This window comes from Gorilla gorilla, chromosome 20, assembly GCF_029281585.2.
Source record: "Gorilla gorilla gorilla isolate KB3781 chromosome 20, NHGRI_mGorGor1-v2.1_pri, whole genome shotgun sequence".
Taxonomy (NCBI): domain Eukaryota; kingdom Metazoa; phylum Chordata; class Mammalia; order Primates; family Hominidae; genus Gorilla; species Gorilla gorilla.
In genome coordinates, this window is record NC_073244.2 from 59,371,722 (window position 1) to 59,394,805 (window position 23,084).

Consider the following 23,084-nt stretch of genomic DNA (forward strand, 5'->3'; position numbering starts at 1 on the left):
GACGCCTGTAATCCCAGCACTTTGGGAAGCCGAGGCGGGCGGATCACAAGGTCAGGAGTTCGAGACCAGCCTGGCCAACATGGTGAAACCCCGTCTCTACTAAAAATACAAAAACTAGCCGGGCATGGTGGCGCATGCCTGTAATCCCAGCTCCTCAGGAGGCTGAGGCAGGAGAATCGCTTGAACCCAGGAGGCAGAAGTTGCAGTGAGCCGAGATCGCGCCACTGCACTTCAGCCTGGACAACACAGCAAGACTCTGTCTCAAAAAAAAAAAAAAAAAAAGAATAGTAAATCAAATACAGGTACAGTGCCTTAGAATAGGATCCCCAACCCCCGGTTTGTAGTCTGTTAGGCATGGGGTTGCACAGCTGGTGAGCAAGCATTACTGCCTGAGCCCCGCCTCCTGTCAGATCAGCGGTGGCTCTAGACTCTTACAGGAACGTGAACCCTATTGTGAACTGCACGTGCGAGAGATCTAGGTTGCACACTCCTTATGAAAATCTAAGGCACTGCCCACCCCCATCCATGGAAAAATTATCTTCTACGAAACCAGTTTTTGGTGCCAAAAAGGTTGAGGATTGCTGCCTTAGAATATGAAGCAAACTTTGGGTGGGGCTGTTAGACAGGACTCCCAAATGACTTGGAAATGGCATGCTGTCAGCCTTTTTTGTCTTATTGCCAAGCCTAGAACTTTTTTTAATTTTTATTTTTTTTGAGATGAAGTCTCGCTCTTGTCTCCCAGGCTGGAGTGCAGTGGCACGATCTGGGCTCACTGCAACCTCTGCCTCCCGGGCTCAAGCGATTCTCCTGCCTCAGCCTCCCGAGTAGCTGGGATTACAGGCGCCTGCCACCACGCCCGGATAATTTTTGTATTTTAGTTGAGACGTTTCACCATGTTGGCCAGGATGGTCTCGAACTCCCGACCTCAGGTGATCCGCCTGCTTTGGCCTCCCAAAGTGCTGGGATTGCAGATGTGAGCCACCACACCTGGCCCCTAGAACAATTTTTTAAAACTATATAATAGAGATCTTTTAAAATCAGTTCAGAGAGCAGCCTTATGTTTTTTTTTTTTTTTTTTTTTGAGACGGAGTCTCGCTCTGTCGCCCAAGCTGGAGTGCAGTGGCTTGATCTTGGCTCACTGCAACTTCTGCCTCCCGGGTTCAAGTGATTCTCCTGCCTCAGCCTCCCGAGTAGCTGGGATTACAGGCACGCGCCACCATGCCCGGCTAATTTTTGTATTTTCTGCACAGACAGGGTTTCACCATGTTGGCCAGGCTGGTCTCGAACTTCTGACCTCTGGTGATCTGCCCGCCTTGGCCTCCCAAAGTGCTGAAATTACAGGCATGAGCCACTGTGCCTACGCTTACTTTAAAAAAAAAAATAATTTTTTGTAGAGACAGGAGAGTTTCGCTATGTTGCCACCTGAACATAAATGCTATTTTCTTTCTCTTTTCTTTTCTTTTTTTTGAGACGGAGTCCGTAGCCCAGGCTGGGGTGTGGTGGCACCATTTTGGCTCACTACAGCCTCCGCCTCCCAGGTTCAAGCGATTCTCCTGCCTCAGCCTCCCAAGTAGCTGGGACTACAGGCGTGCACCCCTGTGCCCAGCTAATTTTTGTATTTTTAGTAGAGACGGGGTTTCACCATGTTGACCAGGCTAATCTCAAACTCCTGACCTCAAGTGATCTGCCCGCCTTGGTCTCCCAAAGTGCTGGGATTACAGGTGTGAGCCACTGCGCCTGGCCCATAAATGCGATTTTCATTCCCATTTTCCAACAAGGCGACTGAGGTATACATTGAAGGTGAATTACTAGGACAAAAGAAAGATGGCATTTTACTTCAATAACAGTTTGTTACAACCTGTATTGCTACCTATCTGCCATGGGAGTGCGCCTTTCCCCACACTGACACCAGTGCTGGAAGTTATCAATCTCCTTCATCTTTGCCAACCTGATAGGTCAAAAGTGATCATGGAAGATCCACACTCGCTTTTTTTTTTTTTTTTTTTTGAGACAGGGGTCTCACTATTTCTTTTTCTTTTTTCAGAGATGGGGGGTCTCACTATTTCTTTTTCTTTTTTTCAGAGATGGGGGTCTCACTATGTTGCCTAGGCTGGTTTTGAACTTCTGGGCTCAAGTGATTCTCCTGCCTTGACCTCCCAAAGTGCTGGGATTACAGGTGTGAGCCGCCTTGCTTAGCCCTTACTGTCTTTTTTTTGTTTGTTTTTGTTTTTGTTTTTTTGTTTTGTTTTGTTTTGTTTTTGAGACAGAGTCTCGCTCTGTCGCCCAGGCTGGAGTGCGGTGGTGCGATCTTGGCTCACTGCAACCTCTGCCTCCCGGGTTCCAGTGATTCTCCTGCCTCAGCCTCCCAAGTAGCTGGGATTACAGGCACCCGGCACCACACCCGGCTAATTTTTGTATTTTTAATAGAGATGGGGTTTCACCATGTTGGCCAGGCTGGTCTTGAGCTTCTGACCTTAGGTGATCCGTCCATCTCAGCCTCCCAAAGTGCTGGGATTACAGGCGTCAGCCACCTTGCCTGGCCCTTACTCTCGGTTTAATGCCACTCTCCCTTAGGGTGACCAACCAATCCAGTTTGCCTGGGACCATTCTGGCTCTAGCACTGAAAGTCCTATGTTCCAAGAAACACCCACCTCTCCTCCATCCTGGGCAAAGAGGGACGGTTGGTCAACCTGCAGTCCTTGGTTATAAGTGAGGCTGAGCGTGTTTGCCCATGGTCACAGAAAGAAGGGACCTTGGATGAGGATGTGTTATGGGATCAGATTTGTTTTGTTTTTTTCTTAGAGTCTTGCTGTGTCACCCAGGCTGGAGTGCAATGGCCTGAACACAGCTCACTGCAGCCTCAAACTCCTGGGCTCAAGTGATCCTCCCACCTCAGCCTCCTGGGTAGCTGGGATTACAGGCATGCATCACCACACCCAGTTAACTTTTTAAAGAACACTTTTTTTTTTTTTTTAGAGATAGGGTCTTGCTATATTGCCCAGGCTGGTCTCAAACTCCTGGGCTCAAGTGATCCTCCCGCCTTGGCCTCCCAAAGTGCTGGGATGACAGATGTGAGCCATTGTGTCCAGCCAGGACGAGATTTTTAGAGGGTACAGTAGGAATAAGAGCTTGCACTTATGAGGCACATGATGGCTTCAGCTGTCTGCTTTGCAGAGTCTCAAGAAAGCTCTGAGAACCTTAAGCAGAGGCCATTTTACACGTGAGGACACAGAGGTACAGAGAGGTGAGGTAAATGGCCAAGGTCACATACCTAAGAGGAGAAGGAGGCAGGATTTGAATCTCAGCCTGCATGTCACCCCATGGTGAGTAACTGGTAAGTAAGTGAGCATCCCTCCTCTTCTCTTGCAGGCCCCCTGACTTGGGCCTCAGTGTCCCCGAAGATCATGATGGCGTATATGAACCCGGGGCCCCACTATTCTGTCAACGCCTTGGCCCTAAGTGGCCCCAGTGTGGATCTGATGCACCAGGCTGTGCCCTACCCAAGTGAGTACGGTCGTTTCTGTTGGCACCCCAGGCTGGCCTCATCTCTTGGAGGACCTCTGGGGTCCCTTTGCCCCCAGGAAGAAGGCAATCACAGGGGCGACTTCAGGGCCATACACCATTCCTCTGGGTTCATCTGAAATGTATGTCACTTAGAAAAACATGAGCAGTCCTAGAAATTCAGGACAGAGGTTCCTTTTGGGGTGAGGAAGAGGGGATGTAATCTGGAAGGGGAATCAAGAGGAATTTTCATCTGTTACCAAAACTTTATTATTTATTTATTTTTCAGAGACAAGGTCTCACACTCTGTCACCCAGGCTGGAGTGCAGTGGTGGTGGTCACGGCTCACTGCAGCCTTGAACTCCTGGGCTCAAGCAATCCTCCCACCTCAGCCTCCTGAGTAGCTGGGACTGCAGGTGTGAGCCATTGTGCCTAGGCTGGGTGCACTTTTTTTTTTAAATTTTATTTTTGAGACAGGGTCTCACTCTGTTGCCCACTCTGAAGTGCAATGGTGCAATCACAGCTCACTGCAGCCTTGAACTCCTGGGCTCAAGCGATCCTTTTGCCTTGGCCTCCCAAATAGCTAGGATTACAGGTGCATGCCACCATGCCTGGCTAACTTTTTAAAGTTTTTGTAGATTTTGCAGGATCTGGATTATACAAAACATAGAAAAAAATTATTATTATTATTATTTTTGTAGAGATTGGGTCTCCCTATGTTGCCCAGGCTGGTCTCAAACTCTTGGGTTCAAATAATCCACCTGACTCAGCCTCCCAAAGTGCTGGGATTACAGGCATGAGCCACTGCACCTGGCCTGCAAAGCCTTATTTCTTTTTCTTTGTTTTTCTTTTGAGACACAGTTTAGACGGAGTTTCGCTCCTGCCCAGGCTGGAGTGCAATGGCGCAATCTTGGCTCACTGCAACTTTTGCCTCCCAGGTTCAAGTGATTCTCCTGCCTCAGCCTCCCAAGTAGCTGGGATTACAGGCGCACACCACCATGCCCGGCCAATTTTTGTAAAGCCTTATTTTTAAGAGAAGTGAGTACTCAGTTATTTGTAGCATTATTCTTTAGCTCTTGTTTCTTTTCTTTTTTTTTTTTTTTGAGACCGAGCCTCGTTCTGTCACCAGGCTGGAGTGCAGTGGCATAATCTCGGCTCACTGCAACCTCTGCCTTCTGTGTTCAAGCGATTCTCCTCCCTCAGCCTCCCGAGTAGCTGGGACTACAGGCATGCACCACCACACCTGGCTAATTTTTTGTATTTTTAGTAGAGACAGGGGTTCCCCATGTTGGCCAGGATGGTCTCAATTTCTTGACCTTGTGATCTGCCTGCCTCGGCCTCCCAAAGTGCTGGGATTATAGGCGTGAGCCACCGCACCCGGCCCAGACTTGCTACTTTTATAGGCTAGAAATGGTTGAATGTCAGCAATGTCACGCTTCAACTGATTATGTCTTAGTGCATAAGAAAGTTTAGAAGAGGGAAAAACGACTCACACACCTCCTCGTCGAGCTAAAGCCTTGGGGTCAGGCATGAGCCACGGAGTGCCAGGCACAGAGTGAGGTGTAGAAGGGCAGGGAATGTGTATTCCATCCTTAGTTTAGGCAGATGGCAACCAGGATGGAATTCTTGGCATCCCACCCAGCCTCAGGGCCTCACACCAGCCCATGTGGATGACCTGAGGGTCCTGTTTCCCGTCCCACCCCAGGCGCCCCCAGGAAGCAGCGGCGGGAGCGCACCACCTTCACCAGGAGCCAACTGGAGGAGCTGGAGGCACTGTTTGCCAAGACCCAGTACCCAGACGTCTATGCCCGCGAGGAGGTGGCTCTGAAGATCAATCTGCCTGAGTCCAGGGTTCAGGTGGGGTGGTGGGTCCCTGGACCCCTCCCGACACTTCCTGTGATCTCAGGGGCCCTGCCCGGAACAAAGAGTGATGGGAGGAGGGAGAGATCACAGAGTGACAGCCAAAGTTATAAAGGGGACAATAATTCCTCTCCCCATCATCACACTGACCGCCTCATGGCTCTCATTGCCCCTCGCTCCTCTCCAGCTGCGCTGGCCCCGACCTGCCTGCCAAGCACCCTCCTGCCTTGGGCCTTTGCACTCAGTTTCCTCTATCTGGAATGCTTATTTCCAGATAACCACACAGCAGGCCCCATCGCCTTGTTCGAGTCTTTGCTTATCCATCAGTGAGACCCACACTGAACACAGCATTTAAAATTGCATGTGATTTACATATGGTATCTCAGAGTCTGTTTATTTAGACTCTGTCTCTCCCAACTAGAATGTCAATTCCACTGATGGACCCTCAGAGTAGTAGAAAATGGTTAATACATGTTTATTAACTGACTGAATAGACGGATGGATGGATGGGTGGGTGGATGCATAGATGAATGTATGTATGTGTGACTGTAGGTGTGCGTGTGCATGTATGACTGGAAGCATGGATGAGTGTATGTACATGTATATATCAGTGTCTGTGTGTATGATGGGATGGATGCATGTATATATGTGTGTTTGCATGAACACACATAGGTATGATTAGATAGATGATGAATGTATGCATGCATGATATATGTATACGTGGTGTATGTGCACATGTATGTATACATGCTTGCATGATTGGATGGATGGGTGTATTTATTTATTTGAAATGGAGTCTCGCTCTGTCGCCCAGGCTGGAGTGCAGTGGCATGATCTTGGCTCACTGCAACCTCCGCCTCCTGGGTTCAAGTGATTCTCCTGCCTCAGCCTCCTGTGTAGCTGGGATTACAGGCGTGTGCCACCACACCGGGCTAATTTTTGTATTTTTAGTAGAGATGGGGTTTCACCATGTTGGCCAGGCTGGTCTCAAACTCCTGACCTCAGGCAATCCTACTGCCTTGGCCTTCCAGAGTGCTGGGATTACAGGCGTGAGCCACCGCGCCTGGCCGGATGGGTGTATTTATGTATATATGAGTGTATGCATGTATATATGATTGGACAGATAAATAAAATGTGTGTGTTTGTATGATTGTATATAGGTATGATTGGATGGATTAATGTGTATGTATGCATGATGTATGTGTGTATGATGTATGGGTGTATAATTGTATATTTGTATGCTTGTATAATCAGATGGATGGATGAACATGCATATGATGTATGTATGATTAGATAGATCCATTAATGCATGTATGATGTATGTGTGTATGACCTATGTTTATATAATTATATATATAAGATAGATGGATGAATCTATGTATGATGTATGTGTGTACAATTGTATGTATCATCAGATGGATAAGTCTATGTATGATGTATGTATGATCAGATGGACTGGTGAATGTGTGTATGACATATATATGTGTGAGGTGTGTATGTATGATTGGATGGATGTCTACATAATGTATGTGTGTATGGTGTATGTATGTATAATTGTATGCGTGTATGTTTGTATGCTGTAGGTATGATGTTACATATATGTGCGCACACACGTGTGTATGATTGGAAGGATAAATGAAATATGTATGTTTGTGTGATTGTATGTATGTATGATTAGATAGATTAGTGCGTAGCTATGTATGCTGTATGTGTGTACAATGTATGTGCCTATAATTGTATATTTGTATGTCTGTATGATCAGATGGATGAATATGTGTATGATGTATGTATGATCAGATAGCTGGATAAATGTATGCATGATGCATGTGTGTATGGTGTATGTATGTATAATTGTATGTTTGTATGATCAGATGGATGGATGAATGTGTATGATGTATATATGTATGATCAGATGGTTCCATTAATGCATGTATGATGTATGTGTGTATGATGCATGTACACTTGCATGTATGCTCAGATGAGCCAGTGAATGTATGTATGATGTATATGTGTATGATGTACGTATGTATGCATGTATGATCAGATAGATGGGTAAACGTATGCATGATGTATGTGCATATGGTGTATGTATGTATAATTGTATGTGTGCATGTTTGTATTAGATGGGTGGATGAATATGTGCATGATGTATGTATGATCATATAGATGGGTAAATGCAGGCATGATGTATGTGCGTATGGTGTATGTATGTATAATTGTATGTGTGCATGTTTGTATTAGATGGATGAAAATGTGTATGATGTACGTATGATCATATAGATGGGTAAATGTATGCATGATATATGTGCGTATGGTGTATATATGTATAATTGTACGTGTGCATGTTTGTATTAGATGGGTGGATGAATATGTATATGATGTATGTATGATCATATCGATGGGTAAATGCAGGCATGATGTATGTGCGTATGGTGTATGCATGTATAATTGTATGTGTGCATGTTTGTATTAGACGGATGGATGAATGCACATAGGTATGATGTATGCATGTGTTCATGCATACATGCAGGTATGATTGGATGGATAGATGGATGGATGGGTGAATAGACGCCCCACAGCTGGATGCAAAGTAGACAGATGTGAACCCAGCACCTCTCACCAATAAGTGTCCTCATCCCCGGGCACCCTGCGGCTCTCCTGGGCCTCTTCCCCACTTACCCACCCCCATCTCCGCTCTTATCCCCCAGGTTTGGTTCAAGAACCGGAGGGCTAAATGCAGGCAGCAGCGGCAGCAGCAGAAACAGCAGCAGCAGCCCCCAGGGGGCCAGGCCAAGGCCAGGCCTGCCAAGAGGAAGGCGGGCACGTCCCCAAGACCCTCCACAGATGTGTGTCCAGACCCTCTGGGCATCTCAGATTCCTACAGTCCCCCTCTGCCCGGCCCCTCAGGCTCCCCAACCACGGCAGTGGCCACTGTGTCCATCTGGAGCCCAGCCTCAGAGTCCCCTTTGCCTGAGGCGCAGCGGGCTGGGCTGGTGGCCTCAGGGCCGTCTCTGACCTCCGCCCCCTATGCCATGACCTATGCCCCGGCCTCCGCTTTCTGCTCTTCCCCCTCCGCCTATGGGTCTCCGAGCTCCTATTTCAGCGGCCTAGACCCCTACCTTTCTCCCATGGTGCCCCAGCTAGGGGGCCCGGCTCTTAGCCCCCTCTCTGGCCCCTCCGTGGGACCTTCCCTGGCCCAGTCCCCCACCTCCCTATCAGGCCAGAGCTATGGCGCCTACAGCCCCGTGGATAGCTTGGAATTCAAGGACCCCACGGGCACCTGGAAATTCACCTACAATCCCATGGACCCTCTGGACTACAAGGATCAGAGTGCCTGGAAGTTTCAGATCTTGTAGAGGACGCAGTCTCCATCTCTCTCCGTCGGGCCTCGGGACCCTTTCTCTTCTGAATCTGCTTTCCTGCAGTTTAGATCCCGGGATGGCATTCCTGAGAAAGCAACCTGAACCAGCTGTCCTTCCGACAGACAGCTGACAGCCGTGGTCTCTGCGGCTCGGTGTTCAGCTTACAGAGCCCACCCCTTTCCTCCACAGGGAGAGGCTCCTCCCTCTCCTGGGACAGCTCACAGGTCCTAGTGATTCTCTCAACCCCAACACCGTCTGGCACGATTGTGACTGCTGAAGTACACCACGAGCTCCAGGCTTCAGAAAGTGGTGCTGAGAACTTGCTCCAAGAAGAAGTCAAACTTGCAGTTGATTTGGGGTCATGTTTAGGTCAGAATCACCGTGCCCTTGAACAAGCAGGTAGGGGGGCTTGATTCCTTAACTTTCCACGTGGACAGAATTTTTTTTTGTTTTGTTTTGGAGACACAGTCTAGCTCTGTCGCCCAGGCTGGAGTGCAGTGGCACGATCTCAGCTCACTGCAAGCTCTACCTCCCGGGTTCACGCCATTCTCCTGCCTCAGCCTCCCGAGTAGCTGGGACTACAGGCGCCCACCACCACGCCCGGCTAATTTTTTTTGTATTTTTAGTAGAGACGGGGTTTCACCGTGTTAGCCAGGATGGTCTCGATCTCCTGACCTCGTGATCCGCCCGCCTCGGCCTCCCAAAGTGTTAGGATTACAGGCGTGAGACACTGCGCCCGGCCCTTTTTTTTTTTTTTTAATTGAGACGGAGTCTCACTCTTTTGCTTAGGCTGGAGTGCAGTGGTGTGATCTCAGCTCACTGACTGCAACCTCCACCTCCCGGGTTGAAGCGTTGCTCCTGCCTCAATCTCCCAATTAGCTGGGATTACAGGTGTGCTCCATCATGCCCGGATAATTTTTCTATTATTAGTAGAGACAGGGTTTTACCATGTTGGCCAGGCTGGTCTCGAACCCCTGACCTCAAGTGATCCGCCTGCCTCGGCCTCCCAAAGTGCTGGGATTACAGGCATGAGCCATTGTGCCTGGCCCTACACGTGGACACTTCTTTAGCATATGGTTAGGGACCTTTCTAGAAATTCCAAAGACAGACTTTAAGAAGCCCCATCAGGAAACCTTAGGCCAATGATGTGGTTACATTAAAAATAAATTATCTGGGAATTTCACAGACTTCACAAATGTCAGGCTTACATGGTAGGTTTAGGGGACTGTTTGAGAGACAAAGATCTATATTCATATATGTAGCTATACATATATGTACTTTTTCTTCTTAGTTTCTTTTTAAAGACATTTTATCACTCATTCGCTCATTAGCACATTGGGAATGTGTATATTTGGTAGGGAAATGAAAGGCACCTTGCCTGTTCCATCTCTACTCCTTTTTTCTTTTGTTTTAGGATTTTCTAAAGGTGAGACACTGGTGGAACTGGGGTAGCTGCATGGGACGTACCACCTATAGTTGTGGCTATTTCACAAAGAAGAAGCAGCTAGACAGCCTCCCATCTGTAAATAAACAAGAGATAGGAAGAGGGGGAAATAGATTTGGAGGAGGCAGCCCTACATTTCAAACATACATTCCCTTTTTTAGATTTTTTTGTTTTTTTTTGGTTTTCAGTTTTGATGGTGGGATTGGAAAATAGAGCTTGGCTTGAGGACATTTTCCTGGGGTGGCACCATTATTTCTTGAAATAGAATCTTACTTATGGTGACACTGGCAAGCACTTGTGAGAACCTGAAGACGGATTGAGGTCGTTTGATGCTCAGAAGTTGGGTGCTGGGTCCCTGCCTTCTCAGTCCGAGTTCTCCTTTCATTTTTGGGTGGGGAGGCGGGTTCCAAGAGCCCTTCATTGGTGCAGTTCACAAGGCAAGGTGTAAAAAAAAAAGTAGGGCAGGAAGACGGTGGTGTGCTGGCAGAGGTCTAACAATGGGCTCTCCAAGGAAGAGGAAAAGGTTGGTTGTGGAGCGTTTGTCAATTTCCGTGGTGTAAATACTCCCACCACGGCTGACTTCCACCACGGCTGACTTCAAGCTAGCAACCGGAGGTCACTGAACTAAGAGTTGGGAAGAGATAGGGCACAATATATGCTTACGAGTTGGTACACACTGTCAGCAGCAGCCAGGGTCAGGAGAAAGGCGAGATGTGAAGAGAGGCCGGGAGGTATCAGATGACGTTTCCAGCACCAGACCAGAAGAGGTGCACACAGCCTAGACTCCCTGAGGGGCACACCCTGATCTCTAGAGCCCACAAAGAGGTTTTTATTCAACATAAAACGTGTTCATCTCTCATAGGCCTGAGTCATGCTGGGTTCTGGGACATTAAGCCCAGGAGTGGGCTGGGTGCGGTGGCTCACGCCTGTAATCCCAGCACTTTGGGAGGCCGAGGCGGGTGGATCACCTGAGGTCAGGAGTTCGAGACCAGCCTGGCCAACATGGTGAAACCCTGTCTCTACTAATAATACAAAAATTAGCCGGGCATGGTGGCACGCGCCTGTAATCCCAGCTACTCGGGAGGCTGAGGCAGGAGAATTGCTGGAACCCGGGAGGCGGAGGTTGAAGAGAGCAGAGATTGTGCCACTGTGCTCTAGCCTGGGTCACAAGAGCGAAACTCCGTCTCAATAATAACAACAACAAAAATAACCCAGGAGTGGCTCAAGAGTCCAGTGTGGGACGAAAATATAAGCAGAGGAAGACAACATATGTCATTGGGGAGGCTGGGGGAGCTAGACAAAATTCACACGGGAGGGGCAGGGATGAGACAATATTGTGCCCTGGGTCTGTGCAAACGTTGGGACCAGAATCCACTATAAGTTTCATTCTTCGGAGACACGGAAGCTCTGCACTGGAGGCCGGGACTCGGGCGTGGAAGAGAATCTTCTCCTTATTCACCGGGGAGGCTGTGTCTTGTGCAAACAAGTCATAGAAACTTGATGGGAGTCGGGGAGGGACTGAAGGATGCATGCAAGGTTCTGGGAAGGAGTGAGAAGTAGTGAAGGCCAAGGGGCCCCCATCACAGGCCGATGGGGTAAGACTTCGAGAGAGCCTGATCCTGGGGTCTTCTGAGACTCCACCAGGAGCCGGAGAGGGCAGGGAGCCAAATCCAGCTGGGAGGTTACAGATTGCTTTTCCTGGGCTGGGCTCCTGAGTGTTGGTTCTTCCAGCTGCGCACAGGGGATTTCAAACGTTCTACGTCCTAAAGCCAGGAAGAGTGACAAGGCAGGTGGGGACAGAAGGAAGAAGCCAGGAGCCTCCCTGAGAAGGTGTCACCTTATCTGTCCTCCTCTTCCCCGCACACTGGCCTCCGGGTCCCCCTTCTCTGTCCACCCACAGAGTGAAACCAATTAAAATGTTGGATCTCATTTAAAGTCTGGGTGATTCTTTAGTTTCCGTGTTTTCTCCAGGAGGGGCAGGTAGAAACAGGAACTGCTCTGTTCCTTCTGTCTGTGGGGCCTGGGTCCCTCCCTGTGTTTCCTGTCTCATCACCCTCCTTTCCTTGACATCTCTCTAAAGCCAATTTATGAAGGATCAGGGGCTGGGTGCAGTGGCTCGCGCATGTAATCCAGTGCTCTGAGAAGCTGAGGAGGGAAGATTGATTAAGGCCAGGAGTTTGAGACCAGCCCAGGCAACATAGCGAGATCTCTGTCTCTACAAAAAATTTAAAAAATCAACCGGGTGTGGTGATGTGTGCCTGTGGTCCCAGCTACTCGGGAGGCTGAGATGAGAGGATCGGTTGAGCCCAGGAGTTTGAGGCTGCAGGGAGCTATGATTGCACCACTGCACTCCAGCCTGGGTGATGCAACAAGAGACGCTGTCTCCAAAAACAAAAAATTAAAAAAAAAAAAAAGAAGGAGGAGGAACAGGGGTCCCCAGGGCCAGCCCCTGCCCCACCCATCTGTAACCTTCCAATGCCCCTCCCGAGAAAACGGGGGTGACGAGAATGCTCCCTGCCTCAGTGGCAGGATGTGAAGCTTAACGCCAGCATTTAGAGCCACGCCCAGCCTCTGGCCCGCCTTCCCTCTCAGCATCCAGCCTTCTGCAGCTTCAGCTCTTCCACCCCTTTGCTTTCCATCTCTTCCCCCGGATGCTTTTCAGTTTCTCAGTCTCATCCTTGCTCTCTCATCTCTTCTCCTCTCTCTCTTTCCTTTCTTCCTCTTGCCTTTCAGACTCCCAGCTCCTCGTTTCATTTGGATGTATTTTCACCTTTTTCTTTCTTTCCTTCCCTCTCGTCTCTTTTTCTTTGCTGCTTACTTTTTTCTGACTTTCTTTCTTTCTTTTTTTTTTTTGAGACAGGGTCTCACTCTCTCACCCAGGCTCAAGTGCAGCAGCGTGATCTTGAATCCCTCCAGCCTCTGCCTCTTGGGTTCAAGCTATCCTGTTGTATCAGCCTCCCGAGTAGCTGGGACTACAGGTGCCTGCCACTACACCTGGCTAATTTTCGTAATTTTAGTAGAGACAAGGTTTTGCCATGCAGCCCAGGCTGGTGTCAAACTCCTGGGCTCAAGCAATCCACCTGTCTCGGCCTCTCAAAGTGCTGGGATTATAGGTGTGAACCACCATGACTGGCCCACCTCTGAGTTCTTGTTTTTCCAGCTCTAGGTCTTTTTTTTTTTTTTTTGGAGACAGTGTCTCGCTCTGTCACCTAGGCTAGAGTGCAGTGGCTCGATCTCAGTTCACTGCAACCTCTGCCTCCTGGGCTCAAGCGATTCTCCTGCCTCAGCTTCCCAAGTAGCTGAGACTTACAGGCGTCCACCACCACGCCTGGCTAATTTTTGTATTTTTTAGTAGAGACGAAGTTTCACCATGTTTGCCAGGCTGGTCTCAAACTCCTGACCTCAAGTGATCCACCCCCCTCAGCCTCTGAAAGTGCTGGGATTATAGGCGTGAGCCACTGCTCCTGGCTTCTAGGTCATCTCTCTCTGCCTGTATTCCTCTCACTTGCTGAATCCCAGGTTAAGATTTTTGTTGGGGGATGACTGGGAGTTATATACAGGAGGGAGGGTCAGGCAGACTTGCTGGCCGAGCTTGGCTTAGCCTCTTCTGGTCATCTGACCTCGGGTGATTCATTTCTCCCAGCCTCAATTTCCCCACCTGTAGCATGGAGCATCTAAGGAGACCCATCTCAAGAGAACGAAATGATGTTATTCTATTAATTACTTGGACCTGAAGCCGGGTCCAGGGTAAGAGCTCAATAAATATTTATCTATTTTGTGGTAAAACACACATACTATAAAGTGTACCACTTTTCCCATTGCATGATTCTTAATTCATTTTTTCCATTTTAAGTTACTTAATTCAGTGGCATTAAGTACATTCACAGAAGAAGCCAGACACAAAGACCATATATTGTATTATCCTAATTATATGAAATATTCAGAATAGGCAAATCCAGCCAGGCACAGTGGCTCATGCCTGTAATCCCAGCATTTTGGGAGGCTGAGGTGGGTGGATCACTTGAGGCCAGGAGTTTGAGACCAGCCTGGCCAACATGGTGAAACTCCATCTCTACTAAAATACAAAAATTAGCTGGGTGTGGTGGCGTGTGGCTGTAACCCAAGGTACTCGGGAGGCCGAGGCAGGAGAATCACTTGAACCTGAGAGGTGGAGGTTGCAGTGAGCTGAGATCGCAGCACTGCACTCCAGCCTGGCAGCCTGGGCAACAGAGTGAGACTCTGGCTCAAAAAAAAAAAAAAAAAGAAAAGGCAAATCCGTAGAGACAGAAAACGTAGTGGCTGCCGGGGGCTGGGGTGAGGGGTGCTGTGTGGTGGAATGGGGAGTGACTGCTTAATGAATATGGGGTTTCCTTTTGGGATGACGAAAATGTTCTGGAGCAATATAGTGACCTAACAATTCTGCTCTGAAGTATACGCCGCAAAGAACGGAAAGCAGGTGTTCAGACAAAAACTTGTACGCTCAAATTTATAGCAGGATGATTCACAATGGCCAAAAGATGAAGCAATTCAAATGTCTGTCCACAGAAACAAATGAGGTCTACCCATGCAAGGGAATATTACTCAGCCATGAAAAGGAAGAAGCACTAATAAACACGACTTGGATGACCTTGAAATCATCATGCTAAACATTTATCTTTCTTTTTTTTTTTTTTTGAGACAGAGTCTCACTCTGTCACCAGGCTAGAGTGCAGTGGCGCGATCTCGGCTCACTGCAACCTCCACCTCCCAGGTTCAAGCAATTCTCCTGCCTCAGCCTCCCGAGTAGCTGGGACTACAGGCATGCACCACCACGCCCAGCTAATTTTTGTGTTTTTTAGTGGAGATGGGGTTTCACCATGTTGGCCAGGATGGTCTCCATCTCTTGACCTCCTGATCCACCCGCCTCAACCTCCCAAAGTGCTGGGATTACAGGTGTGAGCAACCACGCCCGGCTGCTAAACGTTTATCTTAACCTATTATTATTATTATTATTTTGAGATGGAGTCTTGCTGTGTTGCCCAGGCTGGAGTGCAGTGGCGCGATCTCTGCTCACTGCAACCTCTGCCTCTCAGGTTCAAGTGATTCTCCTGCCTCAGCCTCCCGAGTAGTTGGGATTACAGACGCGTGCCACCATGCCCAGCTAATTTTTGTATTTTTAGTAGAGACGGGGTTTCACCATGTTGGCCAGGTACTTGGGTCTTTATTATTATTATTTTTACTCAACTTGTACTTATGCTATTCCTGGCAGCTTTAGTCATAATGGCCCCAAGCTGAAAACTATCCAGACGTCCATCAGCAGGTGAAGGCAGAAACAAACCCTGATGCATCCATACAAAAGGATACCCTGAGCCAGGCACAGTGGCTCACACCTGTAATCCCAGCACTTTGGGAGGCCTAGGTGGGCGGATGGCTTGAGGTCAGGAGTTCGAGACCAGCCTGGCCAGCATGGAGAAACCCTGTCTCTACTAAAAACACAAAAATTAGCTGAGCATGGTGGCACGTGCCTGTAATCCCAGCTACTTGGGAGGCTGAGGCATAAGAATCGCTTGAACCCAGGAGGCAGATATTGCAGTGAGCTGAGATTGCGCAACTACACTCCAGCCTGGGCGACAGACCAAGACTCTGTCTCAAAAAAAAAAAAAAAAAGATATTCCTCACTGATGAAAAGGAATGAACTCCCAGTAGTCAATACCCCAGGAAAAGAAACTAGGGCTGGGCACAGTGATTCACACCTGAAACTCCAGCACTTTGGAAGACTGAGGTGGAAGGATTGCTCGAGCTCAGGAGTTCAAGACCAGCCTGGGCAACAGAGTGAGACCCCATGTCTTTAAAAAAAAAAAAAAAGAAATGGAAGACAATTAAATCCAGGCTGGGCACGGTGGCTCACCCCTGTAACCCCAGCACTTTGGGAGGCCGAGGTGGGAGGAGGATCGCTTTAGCCTGGGAGTTCCAGACCAGCCTGGGCAACATAGTGAGACCCTGTCTCTACTAAAAAAATTCAAAAAATTAGCTGGGTATGGTGGCACATGCCTATAGACCCAGCTACTTGGGGTGCTAAGGTGGGAGGATCGCTTGAGCCCCTGAAGTTGGGACTGGAGTGAGCTGAGATTGCACCAATGTACTCCAGCCTGGGCAACAGAGTGAGACCCTGTCTAAAAAAAAAAAAAAAAAAAGAAACGAAACCAGAAACAAAGAAGCAAATACTGCTGAAATAAATAAATAAAAATAAAATTTTTTAAAAAAGAAGCAAATACTGTACAATTCCATGCCTATGAGATTCTAGAAAAGATAAAACTTATACAGGGCAGAGAGCAGATAGTGCTCGCCAGGACCTAGGGAGCAGCTGGTGAGATTTACTGCAAAGGAACAAATGAGCATCTTTTGCGGGTGCTAGAAACGTGCCTTATCTTGATTATGGTGATGGTTCTGGGACTGTATATAATTCCCCAAACTTATCACACCCTAGAAAACAAATGTATTTCAATAAGAGAGTGAACAGGGAGTCAGGTAGGCTGGGTGCGGTGGCTCACGCCTGTAATCCCAGCACATTGGGAGGCCGAGGAGGGCGGATCACCTGAGGTCAGAAGTTCGAGACCAGCCTGGACAACGTGGTGAAACCCTGTCTCTACTAAAAATATAAAAATTAGCTGGATGTGGTCACGGGTGTCTGTAATCCCAGCTACTTGGAGGGCAGAGGTGGGAGAATCACTTGAACCTGGGAGGCAGAGGTTGCAGTGAGCCGAGAATGTGCCACTGCACTCCAGCCTGGGCGACACTGAGACTCTTATCTCAAAAAAAAAAAAAAAAAAAAGAGAGAGTTGGGGAAAAAACAGAATGGATTTTATAGGACATAAATTATACCTTAGTAAATCAGAAGGAAAAGAAAATAAAATTATTGAGCAGGCAGTGGTGTAAGCCGGTTCTAACTCTTTTAATCCTCAGAATGATACTATTTTTATGATCCCTATTTCACAGATGAGGAAACTGAGGCAGAAGGCGGCTGGGTGACCTGCCCAAGGTCCCAAGCTAGGAGGGGATGGACCCAGTCTTGATATTCATCTTGTCAGGTGGCCAGCCTCCTTGCTGGTCTCTGTCCCCTCCATTTTCTGTCCTTCATTTTATTCCTGTTCTCGAATTTTTATTTATGCATTTGTAGAGATGGGGTCTTGCTATGTTGCCCAGTCTGGCTTTGAACTCCCGGGCTCTAAATGATCCTCCTGCCTCGGCCTCTCAAAGTGCTGGGATTACAGGGGCAAGCCACTGCGCCTGACCGCCACTCGTGTTCTCTTCTCTCTTGATTTCCCCTTCCTAGGTCTCAACGGTGAGTGATTCTCTCCCCTCGTTCCCTCTCTCCGTCTCTTCCCTCACCCCCGTATGTCTCTGTCCCTCCTGGTCTCCAAACACCCTCCCTTCCCCCAGCTGTTTCCTCTGCCCCTGACCAGGACTAATTTAGCAAATGCTCCAATCCTCTTATGTCAACAGCCCAGCCTCAGCAGAATGGCAGGGGAATTAGCGAGGATTAGGTTCAGACGCATGACCCGTGGGGGAGGGGACTTTGGGGAGTTTTAACGAAACGATGCCCCCTCCTCCTCCCCTCCTATCCCCTCCATGGAAAAGCACTCGTGCCTGGGGCACACAAGGATGATAAAATCACGGCTAAACCCTTCACGGTGCGCCTCCTATGTGCCAGGCACTGTTAAGCCCCTTCACTCATTGAAACGTCGGTGCAGCGAGGGAGGGGCCGTGCAGCTCCCTGAGGGAGGGGCCGTGCCCCTCCCTGGATTTAAGGATCAGGAGAGGTTAATTAACTTTCCTGAGGCAAACGCGATCCAATCTCAGCCTTCTTGGTGCTTCTCAGGTTAAAGATGAAAAAACACTGGAGGGAAGTAAACTGAATAGGCCTGGGGGTCACACCGCAAGGGGGCGCAGCTTCTGTTTGGGTAACTTCGGGACGATTTTTTTTTTTTTTTTTTTGAAACGGAGTCTTGCTCTGTAATGGCGAAATCCTGCAACTTCCGCCTCCTGGGTTCAAGCGATTCTCTTGCCTCAGCCTACCGAGTAGCTGGGATTACAGGTGTCTGCCACCACGCCCGGCTAATTTTTGTATTTTTTAGTAGAGACGGGGTTTTGCCATGTTGGCCACGCTGATCTCGAACTCTTGACCTCAGGTGATCCACCCGCCTCGGCCTCCCAAAGTTTCAGCCTCCGTAAAGTGTGGAAGAGAGAAGAGAGAGAGAGAGAGAGAGGAGAAAGAGAGAGAGAGAGAGAGAGAGAGAGAGAGAGAGAGAGAGAGAGAAAATGCATTTCAGAGGAGAAACGGAAAGCAGGGTGGAGGAAGAGATTAGGTGGGAACAGAACAGACAAAACAGACGCCAGGAGGAGCTGAAGGACGTTATCCACCGGCCACATTCATACCTCACTGTGCAATTTGCAAGTCAAAGGACACCATGGGAATCCAGCTCCTGACATGCACCTGGGGCGCTGGGAAAGACAATGACTGTGAGGGAGGGATAATTAAGGACAGAGTGAGGGGACGGGTGGGCACGGAGGCCGACACCTGTCATCTCAGCACTTTGGGAGGCCAGGCAGGAGGATCGCTTGAGGCCAGGAGTCTGAAGCTGCAGTGAGTCATGATCGCGCCACTGCCCTCCAGCCTGTGCGACAGAGCGAGATCCTGCAACTAAAAAAATAACAAAAAACCTCACTGTCAACAGAGTAAAGAGGCAAGTCACAGAATAGGAGAAAACATTTGGAAATCACACATTTTTTAAGGGATTGATAACTGGAATATACCCACTCCTAAAACTCAACAGTAAAAAAAACAAAAAAACAAAAAACCCTGATTTAAAAATGGGCAAAGGACTTGAATTGATAGTGCTACGAGAAGACATATAAATGGTGAATAAACACTCAACAGTCTGGCCAGGCACGGTGGCTCACGCCTGTAATCCCAGCACTCTGGGCGGCTGAGGCGGGCAGATCACTTGAGGCCAGGAGTTTGAGACCAGCTTGGCCAACATGGTGAAAACCCGTCTCTACTAAAAATACAAAAATTAGCCAGGCACGGTGGCGGGCACCTGTAATAATCCCAGCTACTTGGAGGGCTGAGGTGGGAGAATTGCTTGAACCTGGGAGGCGGAGGTTGCAGTGAGACGAGACTGCACCACTGCACTCCTGCCTAGGTGACAGAGCAAGACTCTGTCCCCCTCCCCGCCCCCAACCCCTGGCAAAAACAAACAAACAAACAACAACAACAACAACAAAAACACACACAAAAAAAGACAGACCATGCCAAGTTTTGGTGAGGATATGGAGTAACTGAAAATGTAAACTGGTAAAACCGATTTGGAAATCTGTTCAGTGTTATCTATAAAATTTGAACAAATGGCTTCTCTGTGACCCCAAAATTCTACTTCTAGTATTGTACTAACAGAAATGCATACATGGCTGGGTGCGGTGGCTCACGCCTGTAATCCCAACACTTTGGGAGGCTGAGGAGAGTGGATTGCTTGAGTCCAGGAGTTTGAGACCAACCTGAGTGACACAGGGAGACCTTATCTCAAAAAACAGAGAGAAAGAGAGAAAGGGAGGGAGGGAAGGAAGGAAGGAAGGAAGGAAGGAAGGAAGGAAGGAAGGAAGGAAGGAAGGACACATTTGTGTAATCACTACCCAGAGTGAGAAACAGAATATTCCCAGCAACACCAAGCTGTATGAGCCGTGACTGCACCACTACACTTGGTTTGCGAATTTTCCTCAACCAATGTTTTACTTCAGTGTCCCTATAGGTGGGCCAGAAAGGAGACATTTTCCAGAGAAAACCTGAGGCCCAGAGCAGCAGAGGAAAAAGCGGCTATTTTCTACGAATTTGGGAAAAAGAAACTCCATTCCCAAGACAAAGGGAATGTGGTCTAGAGAGACCAGAGAAAGGAACCAATTTTCTAAAAACAGAATAGACCTTATTTTATTTTATTACTTTTTTTTTTTTTAGATGGAGTCTCACTCTGTTACCAAGGCTGGAGTGCAGTGGCACGATCAGGACTCACTACAACTTCTGCCTCCTGGGTTCAAGTGATTCCCCTGCCTCAACCACCCAAGTAGCTGGGACTACAGGTGCACGTCACCACGTGTAGCTAATTTTTGTATTTTTAGCGCAGACAGGATTTCGCCTTGTTGGCCAGGCTGATCTCAAACTCCTGAACTCAAGCGATCCGCCCACCTTGGCCTCCCAAAGTGCTGGGATTACAGGCATGAGCCACTGCGCCTGGCCTATTTTACTTATATTTTGCATCGTTAAAAACCCTGCACCGTGGGGAATTCACAGTGCATGCCATGAAAATTGTCCCCAGCCCCATGGCGGCCCTTCCATGGGGCTACCATTCTCAGCAGCTTCCTGTGTGTCACCCTTCATGCCTGCTGTGCATATGGGAGCAAAACTGCCTATGTCTTGTTTTCCAATTTCTACACTTTCATATTATGTTTATTTTTATTTTTATTTTTTTGAGACAGAGTCTCGCTCTGTCACCCAGGCTGGAGGGCAATGGCGTGGTCTCGGCTCACTGCAACCTCTGCCTCTCGGGTTCAAGAGATCCTCCTGCCTCAGCCTCCTGAGTAGTTGGGATTACAGGCGTGTGCCACCACACCCGGCTAATTTTTGTATTTTTAGTAGAGACGGGGTTTCGCCATGTTGGCCAGGCTGGTCTCAAACTCCTGACCTCAGGTGATCTGCCCTCCTCGGCCTCCCAAAGTGCTGGTATCACAGGCATGAGCCACTGCACCCGGCTCAGTTTCTACACTTTCTTATCTCTTTACTTTGTTCCTCAAGCATGGTTCAAGAAACTTCTGTGCTTTTTATTTTTATTTTTTTAATTTTTTGAGACAGGTTCTTGCTGAATTGCCCTGGCTGGAGTGCAGTGATGCCACCACAGCTTACTACAGCCTTGACCTCCCACACTCAAATGGTCCTCCCACCTCAGCCTCCCGAGTAGCTGGGACTATAGGCGTGCACCACCACGCCCGGCTAATTTTTGTATTTCTGGTAGAGATGGGGGTCTCACTTTGTTGCCCAGGCTGGTCTCAAACTCCTGGGCTCAAGCGATCCCCACAACCCCCTGCCTCGGCCTCCCAAAGTGCTGGGATTACAGGTGTGAGGCATTGCGCTTGGCCTCCCTTTCTTTCCCTTCTTTTCTTTCTCTTCTCTTCTCTTTCTTTCTCTCTCTCTTTCTTTTACTTTCTTTCTCTCTCTCCCTTCCTTCCTTCCTTCCTTCCATCCTTCCTTTCTCTCTCTCTTTCTTTCTTTCTTTTTTTTAATAGAGTCTCATTCTGTCATTTAGGCTGGAATGCAATGGCACGATCTCAGCTCACTGCAACCTCCGCCTCCCACGTTCAAGTGATTCTCCTGCCTCAGCCTCCCGAGTAGCTGAGATTACAGGCACCTGCTACCCACGCCAGACTAATTTTTGTATTTTTAGTAGAGATGGGGTTTCACCATGTTGGCCGGGCTGGTCTCAAACTCCTGACCTTGTGATCTGCCTGCCTTGGCCTCCCAAAGTGTTGGGATTACAGGCGTTAGCTACCGTGACTGGCCTCTATTTCTTGTATCTGTCTTCCTATTTTTTTTTTCTTCTCCCCGCTGCGCCCCCCCGTGACGCCCGGCTTCCCAAGCTCGTGATGTCTTCCTACTTCTGCACCTCTCTCTTATTTTCTGTTTTCTGGGAATAACATTTGAGCTCCTCCAAGGTCTGATGCCATCCGGCCCTGGCTCAAGTCTCCATCCTTCCTGCTCTGGCTTGCCGGCCTTTTCCTGTCCCTAAACAAGGCAAGCTCTGAGACAGAGGCCAGGTGTGGGGCTGAGGTGGATAGCAAGGCTTGCCGCTGAGGTGACCATAGCCATTCTCAAAGTGTGGTTCCTGCTGCTTCTCAGTGGCGTCAGCATCACCTGCTAATCAGAAACTGAAACTCTAGGGGTGAGACCCAGGGATCTGGGTTTTAAGGAGCTCTTCAGGGGATTCTAATGCCAACTAGACCTTGAAAATTGCTGGCTTATGGCTGGGCGCGGTGGCTCATTCCTGTAACCCCAGCACTTTGGGAGGCTGAGGTGGGCAGATCACCTGAGGTCAGGAGTTTGAGACCAGCCTGGCCAATGTGGCGAAACCCTATCTCTACTAAAAATACAAAAATTTGCCAGGCATGGTGGTGGCCGCCTGTAATCCCAGGTACTTGGGAGGCTAAGGCAGGAGAATGGCTTGAACTCAGGAGGCGGAAGTTGCAGTGAGCTGAGATTGCGCCACTGCACTCCAGCCTGGGCAAGAGAGGGAGACTCTGTCTCAAAAAACCAAGAAGCAGAAAACAAAAAATTAAAAAAGAAGATTGCTGGCTTAAACTTGGTGCATTGGTGGGGGCTGGGGAGGAGGCTGGTTTTCAAGGTAATAACGTTTGATCAGTATCTCTTGCAGGGAGGAGGTGAGGTGAGGCAGGGCCACTAGTGACATTGCCCTGGGGACAAACTTGCAGGGACTGGGGAGGATTCTCCAAACCAGGGGAGCCAGGGGAGGGATTAGGGAGGGTTCTCTGTTCCAGGTCCCCTCCTGAGCAGATGTCATGATAAGAGATGCCTGAATCCACCCAGGCCCATTGTATAGGTGGGGAAACTGATCCTGGAGGGAGGAAGGCTTTTGCCCAAGGTCAGACAGCTGATAATGATGAGGACCTCCAGGGCTTCCCAGCTGCTCTGAGACACTGTGCCCAGAATGTTCAGTACAAGGGAGTTGGTGAAATATCAGAAAGAGAAAAGCAGCCCCCAATGGCCAGGGGCTGGCCTTGCACTCACAGCCAGGCCTCCATGCTCTCTCTTCGGATAGAAGGGACTTCAGGCCGGGTGTGGTGGCTCATGCCTGTAATCCCAGTACGTTGGGAGGCTG

At 48.8% G+C, this 23,084-nt stretch overlaps 1 protein-coding gene across 1 annotated transcript; it reads left to right on the plus strand.

The window, feature by feature from the left end:
* The first annotated feature begins 3,404 nt into the window (after nt 1–3,404).
* CRX (cone-rod homeobox) lies at nt 3,405–8,717 on the plus strand. The gene is made up of 3 exons (XM_004061068.5): nt 3,405–3,504; nt 5,207–5,358; nt 8,070–8,717. Exons 1-3 carry the CDS (start codon nt 3,405–3,407, stop codon nt 8,715–8,717), a joined length of 900 nt encoding a protein of 299 aa, XP_004061116.1.
* The last annotated feature ends 14,367 nt before the right edge of the window (nt 8,718–23,084 follow it).